Source organism: Schistocerca gregaria, chromosome 2, assembly GCF_023897955.1.
Source record: "Schistocerca gregaria isolate iqSchGreg1 chromosome 2, iqSchGreg1.2, whole genome shotgun sequence".
In the NCBI taxonomy this organism is placed as follows: Eukaryota; Metazoa; Arthropoda; class Insecta; order Orthoptera; family Acrididae; genus Schistocerca; species Schistocerca gregaria.
The window spans coordinates 162,833,368-162,845,909 of NC_064921.1; the positions used below are offsets into that span (position 1 = coordinate 162,833,368).

General features: G+C 37.2%; 1 protein-coding gene across 2 annotated transcripts in view; it reads left to right on the forward strand.

Moving 5' to 3' along the window:
- The window catches only part of LOC126336587 (disks large 1 tumor suppressor protein), a 4,198,467-nt gene extending 4,187,414 nt beyond the window's left edge, over positions 1 to 11,053 (forward strand). For both annotated transcript variants that reach the window (XM_050000444.1, XM_050000445.1), the window contains 4 exons: positions 2,348 to 2,520; positions 2,916 to 3,025; positions 4,757 to 4,848; positions 7,980 to 11,053. In XM_050000444.1, coding sequence (XP_049856401.1) covers positions 2,348 to 2,520; positions 2,916 to 3,025; positions 4,757 to 4,848; positions 7,980 to 8,086 — 482 coding nt within the window. In that variant the 3' untranslated portion in view covers positions 8,087 to 11,053. The remainder of the gene's footprint in view (positions 1 to 2,347; positions 2,521 to 2,915; positions 3,026 to 4,756; positions 4,849 to 7,979) is intronic.
- The last annotated feature ends 1,489 nt before the right edge of the window (positions 11,054 to 12,542 follow it).

Genomic DNA, 12,542 nt, shown 5'->3' on the forward strand with positions numbered 1-12,542 from the left:
TCCTTCCCTGTCCCTTGCTGCCATTTCCCTAAGGGGTAACATCATCTGCAGTGCGTTCAAACTGCCGACAATTAATAGACACGTACAGTTTTGCGTTTGCATCCTACTGACACCAGACAAAACAGGTGAAGTGAGTCCCACCGGCTCAGTTTCAGTGAGAGACATGGGGGTCAGTACAACACCCTGAGTCCTCCCTGGTCCCCTTCCACCCTGTACAGGACACCTAGATATACTATTGACATGTCACTCGCACTGAAGTGAACAGGTAATGACAGATCCTGTAGAGGAGATAGGATCCTCAGGAGAAGCCAATACTTGGAGTGCCTCTGATACAGTTATCACAGGTACGCAACTCTCGGGAGCTCTTTCAACACACCGATTCGCAGAAGCTGCCAATCGTTTAACAGTTGTCAGAGCAATTTCCAGCTGCATACGACTGCCATCCGTCTCCTGCCATGTTTGCGAACAGCATTCACAGTGGGCCTGCATTGTGGCTGTTGCAGTGTATCACAAGGCATCGAACAAATAACATTAAATTAAACCTGCTGATTTTTTCACCATTTGTTGAGCTAAAAAGTTGCTACTTGCTTATAGGAATTGAAGCAGATACACAAAACAAGATTTCTATTAAGGCAGCACAAAAACCTTTGGTAAAAATTACTAGTTTCCTAAAACACTCTGTTATTTTTAGTGTTAACAAACATGAAAATAAAGTTAATTTATGATAAATGCAGATAATATATAGGGCTGTTCACCTTTAAGTGAAAACTATATGTAACACAATGTTAGAAAATAATCTGCTACAGTAACTAAATCACAAACAGTGATTTGTTAAAAGTTGCTCATAGATTATGCAAAGGACAATGGTAGCTTCCAAAAATTCTCAGAAACTGTCATTTATTTGTCCTGATACAGAATGAAATTCATGTGTGATGTATACTGTGGCTGGAGGGTTGCAACTATATGAAGTGTCTCATAATGAGAATGAATTAAATTTGTATTGAATGTCGAAATAAGTATAGCTTTGATGACTGTCTTTGTCTCCATGTGGTGGTTTTATTTTTTACACCATTGTGGCATTGGATTTTAAACTGTTTTTCTCGGGATTTAACAGTGGGACTAAATATGCAAAGAGAATTCTTCTTCATAGCATTACATGTAATCCAATATTACCAAGGCGTGCTGTCACCTGACTCACTATATGACATAAACCTTTTGATCAAGTAACACGTAAGTGACTTAAATTTAATTGTGATAATCTTTAATTTAAGGCATTTCTTACCAAGCTTTCATGCCCAGATTCTCCAGAGAATCCTGTAGTAGTGACAAGCAGTCATGCATGGGGTGTCTTGTCAGCAGGCGCAAGTGATAATTATTACCAATGAAGCCACCTAACATACTGTGGGAAACTCAGTCATTTTTTACACAAATACACATTTTTGGAATCATTATGTTTTCAAATGGTGAACTTCTCAGGTATCCTTTTCTTCTTCTTCTTCTTCTTCTTCTTCTTCTTCTTCTTACTCTCTTTTTTTTCTCATCCACACCTATATTTCACAAACCACAGTACAGTGCGTGGTGGAGGGTACTAGTGTCACTTTCCCTTTTTCCGTTTCAGCCGCAGTGGTTCGCAGGAAGAACAATTTCTGGTAAGCCCCCATGTGAGCTTCAGCTGCTCGGATTTTACCTTCATGGTTTTTCAATTCAATTCCCGTAGCACAAGGCTTTGACCTGCTGTGTATAACTTAATTATGTGGACAAGTTTCATAAAAAGTTAGTTTTCTGTTACATTGTGGTAGCAGACATTCGGCTAAGCAACATATAGATATACACATGATGGCATTTTTGAATTCTGATAATTTTACTATAGCAGGGCAACAAAACATTAACGTATGCATATTGAATTGTGACTCTTCTGACTGTGAGTTCACATTTTGATACATCAGTATTGAATTATTCTCTGATTTAATGGTATAAAGTAATAACTGAAGGCTGACTCTGATAGACATTGGTAGATCTTCCAGAATGGTTCGCAGAAGAGCTTCTGTAAAGTTTGGAAGGTAGGAGACGAGATACTGGCAGAAGTAAAGCTGTGAGTACCGGGCGTGCGTCGTGCTTCGGTAGCTCAGATGGTAGAGCACTTGCCCGCGAAAGGCAAAGGTCCCGAGTTCGAGTCTCGGTCGGGCACACAGTTTTAATCTGCCAGGAAGTTTCATTGGTAGATCTTGCTGGAACATTGTAACAAAACCAGAATACTGATCAAATTTTGTCTGCTGCTTTTCACAACAGAGGTTTCATTGCTCCTTTTAAGTATTGCCAGTCAACATTGTATTGTCTTAATTTGCAGACACGACAAGACCCAAACGAGAATATGAAGTGGACGGAAGGGACTATCACTTTGTGGCATCTAGAGAACAAATGGAACGTGACATCCAAAACCACTTATTCATAGAAGCTGGACAATACAATGATAATCTCTATGGCACATCAGTTGCCTCTGTGAAAGAAGTTGCTGAAAAGGTTTGTTCAAATAGTATTCCATATATGCATATTAACTGTGCCATTCACAATATGGGTTGCAGTGTGGGTTTTTTCAATTTCATTTTTTATAGTGTTCTTCAGAAATGCCATGTGTTCAGATTTTATTTCTTTAAGTTCCACTGCACTTGATTTTGCAGGGTTATCTAGTTAATGAATTCAGTAAGTTTGCAACTATTCATGAATACATATTTTTATATTTGTAAAGCCCTAGCAATCCACAGTTAGGCGTTTAAGTGATGCAACATATCAGTTCATGCAATTAAGACAGTTATTATGAATACCAGTATATGTAAAAAGATAGTAATGTAATTCTGATTGCCTTTGGAAAGCAAAAAATCATCAATGATTTGACTCCTCTGCTAATTTTTTAACAGGGAAAGCACTGCATCCTGGATGTAAGTGGAAATGCAATCAAGAGGTTACAAGTTGCTCAGCTCTTCCCCATTGCCATTTTCATTAAACCAAAGTCCGTGGAATCCATCATGTAAGTATTTTCTCAAATGTTAGTTTAGTTACATCAGGCCAAGTAAGTGAACTGTAACAAGCCATATATACAAAATATTGTTCTATGACATAGCATGTAAATTTGGATATAGAAAGTGATCAGTTACTTTTTTAACTGACATATTCATATCCAAAGATCGTTTCATGAAAATGAAACTGGTTACAATTCTTAAATGTATGCGGTCTAGACAGACAACAAAATTTGTTGTGCAACCATTGGTAATGGATTTTCTCCAAAAAAGACAGTATGTTACTTTTTGCAAAGGTCTATAAAAGTTTGATAAATTTCAGTATTTTAAACTGTACTGTAGAAGAAAATCTATTCAAAAGGCTAAAAAGTCGTCTATCCATTTTGTTGCTGGCTACTATGCAACACTTTGTCTTAAAACCAAGCTAAACTGTGTGTTTTGTCCATCATCTTTTAATTACTATTTAGGTTAATTTCAAATACTTCTTTTTTGTTTAGTCTTTTAAATGTGGATATTATTGTGTTCTTCCATCTAACCACGTTCTGGATTACCAAAGCCCAGGATTTCCTTCACACTGATGCTTGTTGTCTTTATATTTCTTTTATTTATGCATAGTATTTGTAAGGATTATTTGCATTTAAGTACATTGAGACTTCTTCATTTATAACTTGTTTTTGTATGGCATCAGTGTGAAAAACCAGAAATCTCTGCTACAAGAAACTATAGTGGTGTAGAGTCGTGCAAAATGAAATTTGTTCTATGAAATTATATAACTGAGACAAGACTCACAAATGCATCAGTCTATTACTGTACTTACTTTATCAAGGATTTCAGATCTATTCAATTTATTTCATCTCATTTAATGTATTTATTATGTGCCAGATACCTTTCCCAAGAGTCGTTCCGCACATTTTCTTTTTTTTTGGGCAGATGTGTGTAATTTCATTTTTGCAGTGTGTTGATGGAATCAGCCGAAACAAATAATGCTTGTCCTGTGTTTCATCTAATATCCATTGTCAACAAAAAACATTGGCTTGTTACCCATTTTAACCAAAATGTTGTTTGAAGTTAAATTATACATAACAACAGATAGACAGTGGTCCAAATTTAGTCTAGTGTGATGCTTGTTTTAACAATAAGTGTTTATCAGGCCAGCAAAAGTCTAACAACCATTTATACTCAAGGTAGCAACCAAGCAACACTTCTACATAATGATAGCAAACAGCCTGATGAGATGGTGCAAGTAGACATAAGGAAATTGAAACACTAAACCATTATAAATGAAAACCTTTTGAAAGTTATGCTGTACTGTCTTGGTTCACTACATCTACAAGGCTTATTTTTGAAGTTTAATGTGGTTTATGACAAAAATTAACATCAAAAAATCGGTTAGCATTTGTTTTCTACTTCTTGCTTGCCCAACTTCGCCAGTCTTGTATGTCGCTCCGCTCAGCACAGTACTCTGTTATTGCCATGCAGCAGCACTACTGATGCACCCGATGACCCTTAGGACAGATAGTTGGTATTCCGGTATGATGCCCTCTTGAGTAAATTGTAAATAGTTTAGCTAATGGGCTAAACATAAAACTAAATCCACTGGTATCCATTTTTCAATTGTTTCTGGTAGTTTCAACCACTGAATTTGGATTAGATACAGTAGCTGAAAGCAGTTTGTGCCCTGTTTGTTAATATTTAATTCATGATAATTATAAATACTTAAACTTTGATTTTTGCTCCTCTAGGGAGATGAATAAGAGGATGACAGAAGAACAAGCCAAGAAAACATATGAGCGTGCAATGAAAATGGAACAAGAGTTTGGAGAGTATTTTACAGGTAATTTATCCACATTTCCCCTATTTTTCAGTATTGAATCAATATTTGATGAGAGTGATATATACAGTGTTTGACTGAAATTATTGTTGTTAGAGAAAAGGTAATAGCACCTTGTGTGTTCATAAGAAGGGACATACCTGAAGCCTATAATAATAATTTTCTGCCAGATACCCTCTGGTGAAAGTTTTATCAGAAAATCCTAGGAAGTCCTGGTCATGTGTAAAGTCAATGAATAATCCAAACCGTCTGTGCAATCTGTTGCGGATCCTTCTGGTTCAAAACTGAAGGTAGAGATAGAAAGCAGAAATTTTAAATTACACATTTAAAAATGTATTCACACGATAGGATACTACTGTACCAGTGCTTGACTACCCTACATACGAATGAGTGATGTTGATATAAGTCCCCGCCCCCAAGATTGAAAAACAGTTAAGACACTATAGAGTGAACAAGGCACCAGACACTGATGGAATTTCAGTTAGATTTTACATTGAATATGGTATGGAATTGCCCTCTTTCCTAGCCTGTATTTACCAAGAATCTCTTGCACAGTGAATAGTCCTATGTGCTTGGAAGAGAGTCTCTCATGTTTGTGAAAAGAGTAATAGATTGGATGCACATAATTAGCAACCAGTATCGCTGATGTCTGTCTGTAACAGGATCCTAGAGTGTATTCTAATCTCAACCATTTTGAAATTCCTGGAGCTGTCAAAAAGATCAGCACTTATTCAGGGGGAGGGGGGGGGGGGGGGGGGGGGAAGAAGAAACTCATGTGAAACAACTTGCTTCATTCATACATGACATCTTGCACACAACATACGATAGTAGGCTCCATCTACCTAGAATTCTGTAAGGTGTATAATCATGTTTTTCCAAGTATGTGATTAGCTAATACAAAGGAGGTGAAAGAGCACTTTTTGTGTCCCAACCATGGTCTTCTTTTCAGGCAACACAAGTTTCAAATGATTAACAATGAAGCATAATAGTCGTATCCCAGCCCCCCCCCCCCCCCCCCCCCAAAAAAAAGTAATAATCATCTTTGCAGCTGAAAAAATGGTCTATGTCTACTTTGGTGTACTTTAACTGTCGTTGTCCATTGTTTTGACTGCTATTTTGACTCTGGTGCATGTTGTTGATGGAGCCATGTTTCATAAACAGTCACAAATCTGTGCAAAAAGTTTTGTAGATTGCGGTTAAATATTGCCAGAGATGATGCACTTTTTGTCATCTTGTGAGAACTGCAGCACCCACCTTCACCACCTTGTACACAGCTTCTTCATAGCCAAATCTCTGTGCAATATATTGAGGTGCTTACAGTCTTAGAAATCTTACAGATTTTTGTTTGGTGCTCTTACATTACCGTATCATGGATTTTGTCTTTGGTATCCGTAGTGGCATCTTTGGTATCCTTAGTGGCGTCTTTGGTATCCTTAGTGGTGACTTCACTTGCACATTTGGAGCATGCTTCGTCTTTGGTGCTTGTCCATCTATGTTTAAACTCACTAAACTAAAAGTAAATGCAAAATGGGATTTTCAATCTGCAGCAGTGTGTGCGCCGATATGAAACTTCCTGGCAGATTAAAACTGCGTGTCGGACCGAGACTCAAACTTGGAACCTTTGCCTTTTGCGGGCAAGTGCTCTACCGACTGAACTATCCAAGCATGACTCATGACCCATCCTCACAGCTTCAAATCTGCCAGTACCTTGTCTCCTACCTTCCAAGCCTCACAGAAGCTCTTCTGCAAACCTTGCAGAACAAGTAAGTAAATGGTCTTCAATGATGGTGATGATTCTGCATGAACTTCATCCATTTCTGTTTTGATTTTTTGCAGTAGTCAGACCCTTCAAATGAAAATGTTTAATAACAATATAAAACTCGGTGTTCTTCATTTTTCAGTCACAGTCAACACACTGACCAACTCGGACAGCTGTCAACAATGAACTGTATGTGGCACAGAGTTGGAATTCTTTATATGATTCATAGAGTAATCAAGCTTACGAACTATGCAGAAATAACAAAAATATTCGATTATTTCATGGAAATTTATCAGACTTACCAAACCACGCTTGTAGAACCCAGTACATTACATTGGAAGGTGAATGCTCAGCAGAAATGAAAGTAACATCAGGTGTGCTCCAAGGAAGCATAATACAGCCTCTAATGATTTCAATCTTTATAAATAACCAATCAAATATGATCAGCAGCTGTCTAAGATGCTGACAATGCTGTTGTGTGCAGGAAAGGTGCATGATCTTACGGAATTGGAGAAAGAATTGGACAAAATTTTCACTCGGTTTAATGAATGCCAGCTCTCTTTAAACATGGATAAACATAAGGTACAAAGAGAGAGAACCGTGTAACATTTAATAATATTAGTGATGAACGACAAGTATCTCACGGAGTATAAGTATTTAAGGGTGATACTAGCTGTGTGAAATGGTACAATCACATACAATCAGTATGGGAGAGAGCATAGGGAAGAGTTAGATTGTTACAATGGTTGGCCACTTGGGCTGCTAAGATGAGAGGGGTGCAAGTGTAAAATGTGTACCCAAAAGTATCACAATCAGGAGCAAAAACAACCCATTTCCATGTTCACTAGATTTGTATTTATTTTTAGAGATCTTACAAGAGCCCAAGGAAGGAAGGAAAGGGGGAGGAGTGTCAAATGTATGTAGCTTGTGTGGAAAAATGTTCTCAAACTGGCCCTTTGTTGGTAAGACAAGAGACTCTGAATGAATTCAGAGGCGCTCTACTAGGATTGTAACATGTTGGTGTAGCCCATAAGAAAATGTAATAAAAATGCTCAAGGAAGTTGAATGGGAGTCCTTAGAAGAAAGACAATTTAATCCTCGCAAAAGCACCATTGGTGGGTAAATTTGGAGAACCTGTGTTTGAAGGAGACTTTGCAAATATGGTGATGCCACCAACATATATCTCAGGTACAGATCATCAGAAAAAGATAAGACTTAGGACTTCTGCATAAGCATGTAGATAGACATTTTTCCCTTGTGCAGTACGTAAAAGCATTAGGAAAGAAAATTGACAAAATTGGTATGATGTAATTTATGCCACGTATTGTGTACAGTGTCTCTCTACAATATAAAGTTGCTGTTCCTTCATTTTCAGCTGTAGTCCAGGGTGACACTCCTGAGGACATATACATGAAGGTGAAGGAAGTGATTGAGGAGCAGTCCGGACCGAGCATCTGGGTTCCGTCGAAGGACCAACTGTGACGGTCTGCGTGGACCATGCCCGCCCGCCGCTAGATGCGGCTGGCCCGCGTGGCGTAGTGTCCGAAGAGACCGTGGCCTGTCCACATGCCCAAACACACAAACACAATGCGACGGAGTGTTCCGTAGTGATGTCCCACGATCCGATGTGTCGCAAGGAGATTTGCGTGTTATTATCAGTTTTGTGTAGAGCTTGTTGTTTGTTCTTATATCACTTAACTTGTTATGTGATTGTGCAATTTGTGTGTCAAAGATCCTTTTCAATTTTAACACATGGAATCTGACTAACCACAAAATAGAGTAATAATCTGATCTGAAATGTACACAGAGTCCTCGTTACTCGGAGTTTTGAGGCTTTGATTTGTAACTCGCATTGTATTGGCAATAAAGTTTTATTCGACTTAGGTGGTGTCGAAGGCAGTGTTTGACTGTATGCTGGCTTGCTCTGGACAGAAGCTCTGATATTAGTGGAACTCGTGTTATTAGACTGTGGATGGCTCATCTGATAACAGATTGTGTTTCCGGTTCTGCTAGATGCTGTGCAGTGGTGGTGATCTGTGGGAGTGATCTGGGAGCTGAGCACGAGGCAGTGATTTGGGATAATATGGCCGAATTGAAATAGTTGTTTTTAAGAATATGAAGATGCCCAAGTTTCTAAAGTTTCACCCTGTGTGTTGTGAAGCAAGTTAAATTATTTTTCAGGCAGAACTTAAACTGTGTATAGTGTGAAATCTTCATCGGACTGTGTACAGTCGCGGGGTTAAAAAGACTCAGTTTTTGTAAATGACTGACAATTTGGAAAGTGTCTTTGCTGGCACTCTAGAGATCTGATTTTTACTAAACAATACAGAAATCTCAGTTACTGCATATTATTTCCCTCTGTGTAAAGTGTGTTGCATTAAATGGAGTGAATATAGGTAAAAAGGTAGTACTCACTAGAATGAGGGTTCACAGTTGAGCCAAAAATGTGAAAAAGTGGATGCTGTAACACTAGCATTTAGAATGAGAGGAGTTACAAAGTGGGAGAAAATAAAAGGTGTAGGGAAATGAATGAAAGGAGGTGGCTTTATCCAGTCTTTCCATTAAATAGCAGGTCATGGATAAAGCAGTTACGGAATGTAGTAGTATATGATGAGAAGAGGCATTTTGGGACAGGAGAAATGCTACAGAATGGAAAGAGAGAGTAAAAAGTCAAGGTAAAATTAGGATACAAACAGGAGATAGAACCACGAGGAAAGGGTAGACAGCTTGCAGAAACAGTATGATGGACAAAGATGTCTGTGCAATTACAGGCCTTGAGGATTCAGTCAGTAAAATTAGCACCTTGATCTGTTTAGATGCATTGCAGAGCTCCTGCTGAAATAACGTATTTATTGTACCTGTGCCTATTTATTCTCTGGGTTTTATTGTTAGTGACACTGATTGCATCTGTTGCGGCAGGTAACATGAATGGCTTTTAAGATGTGCATGGGTAGTGTGCAAACATCTCATCTGTCAATCATTGTGGAAGACTTGACATAAGAAAGTGGTCATAAAGACATAGGTTTTATAACTGCAAAGAAAGAGCAGGAATTGGAAATTGATGAGGAATAAGAATGCCACCTGACTGTTCATTCATTTACCATTTACACTCAAGATATTCTCTTTCTGCTCTCTTACACACGACTCGGTCCTCCTGTAGAGTTTTTGTTTCTGTGTTTGCTCAGTGCTTACATATTTTTTTTTCCTCCTCCTTTTTGCTCTCTGAATACAGAGACAGGAGCAGTTTAGGTTTCTATATTCCCCCTCATGTTTTTGTTGGCTGAACTGTGATACCTATTCTTGCTGAGTACATCAATTTCATTGAGCTGTACTCAAGTTTTCTATTTATCAAATGGGCTGCAAATGCCCATAATCCAAAGATAAGAAGGAAAGCGTCCTGGTTTCCTCCATGAAGAATTAGAGATGTAGTTTAAGAAGAATTTACTACATATGAATAATGATATAATCTGATTGCCATGTTTCAATTTTTATATAGCAATTTAACATTCTTATTACCTGAATTTGAAGATGGTCATGTTTAAAAAAATATGCAGTTTGTTACTAGGTCTTTATTTATTGTGAACTGGTGCCGAAGACATATTCAGAGCTTGTAGTTTGAACACAACATGAATGTACATAACACTCTGTTTATTGGGAAGCTGTATTAAGTGAAAAGTCCTTAGGGGCGTAATGGTGGCTAATATTAAACTCCTTGTTTTGTTTTTAATCGTGTAAACCTGCTAACAAGTTGTTAATGCTGAAGCAGTATGGAAGCACAGCCTGCAAGGCACATATGATGTACTGATGGGAAATTCTTAGATATGATATGATGACAATGCATAAATAATGCATTTTCTGTACACTTTTGTGTGTTGTTATTTCTACAATTTTCTGATTTTATTATGTCGTAATGTTCTCTCTCTTGATGTTTTGCAATGATGTCAGTCTTTACTCTATTTCTCTTTTCTGTAAACTCACTTCTTTTCTAGCTTTTTTCTTTTATTAGTTAGAGTGGCCTCTATATTTAAATTGCTGTGCCTGAATGTTCTTTTAAATGATGTTTTATCTCATTTTAAATTTTTGAAACTAACTGTCTGCAATTCACTATAGTGTTTTAACATGGCAGATAATGCTTGTAAATCTGAGGCCATGGTTTTCATAATTAACTTGTTGATGTGTTACTCATTTGTACAATTCATGTTTTAATTCAATGGCTGACATACTCAGTAAGTTCTACTCTCTAAGCAACTGTAGCTTACTATTAAGTGTGTTGGCTGGTACAAGTAAACAGATCAGATGACAATGTGCATGGCTTTTACATATTAACACTGTTTATAATAAAACTTCTATCCATTGACTGCAGTTGTGTAAAAGTGTTGTTGAATTATTATTGTATACAAAAAGTACTGCCCATTTCATTGCAGTGTAAATAAAGTTGAGTCCCCATAACTTTGGTTACTTACATTTATTTCTTATTGGTATCCTTTACTGTGTAAACCATTGAAAAAAGGTGTTAACCATGTTATTACCAAAGCAAGAATACATCCAAAAACACTTCAGCTGACACATGAGAACAGATTTATGTTCCAAAAGCAAAATATTTATATGAAAGATAATTACCACAATAAGCAGAGATAAAAAACAACATCCATTTTGTAAAACAATAAACTGGTAGCCAAGATTACAGGAATTCTTTTTATTCCATGATTACCGGTTTCGGCAAAACTAAAACCGCCATCATCGGATCTGTGGAGGACAGAAAACATTATAAAAGTGGGTTTGGATTCCACTTATATAACATCTATACATATAAGTTTAGTTACATACGTTGGGACACGTACAGGTTGCAACATCAAGGCAAACAATGGTGGTATTAATAGTTGCCTATAACATGCAGGTCTTACAAAATTGTCATAAGTAGCACATAGGCGTCAAAGAGAGATGACATTATAAATGTTAAGTGTCTCCATCACATACAAGCACAAGCTAGGTACTACCCCAACTCCGGCTCTGTAATCATGGAATAAAAAGAATTCCTGCGATCTTGGCTACCAGTTTATTGTTTTACAAGCATCTAGATCCCTCCCACGCGAGCACAATGTGCTCCCTACAACATCCATTTTGAGTTATTTTCATACATTTCTCAAAAATTATTCCAAGATGAAGCATGTCCTAAAAAGTTTCAAAAAAGTTGTTGGCTCAGAGTGATTAAGATGATAATAAGTTGAGTTAGTGAATTCTTTTCTAACATATTGTTATGGGTTGGCTATGTTCATTGTAGGGTAAGTCTTTCTGGGAACCCAGGTATGATATTTCATTGAGTAAGAGATAATAAGTGTAATATGCAAGACCTGTCATTGGTCTTCAGATAAGCAGGTAATTAGACACTTGAACATGCCAGTAAAAACTTGATACTACTTTTACTCCCTTAGGAACATCATTGTCAAGAAGGGTAGTGTAAAGAATAATGACACTCTCCATAAATAGAGAATAAGAAAGTAAAAAATACTCTTTGTGTTTTCCTGACATACAACAGAAGGGGGTGGGGTGGAATCGTGATAAGTTATGCAATGATATGAAATGTCTAATGTACAGTAAGAGAAGTTATTTGCTTAACGTCAACTTTACTTTTATCACCTCAGCAGTAAATTCAGAATTAATTTCTGTTCATCCCAATCAGAGGAGAAATAAATCTAAGAGTAACTATTTAAATGACCAGCATATAACAGGAAGTAAAAGGTGCTGTACGTACTGACTATTTAAAATAGTCTCACATAACAACAAGAAACTAAAACCAGGCACAAGAGCAGGACATTCAATAAGAACTAACACTTCATGTTGAAAGAATGTTTATTGACACAATGAAAGCATGGATGCAACTGAACTGTCCTATTTATACATGAATAAACCATTCAAGAACTTATCAATGTCATATTCA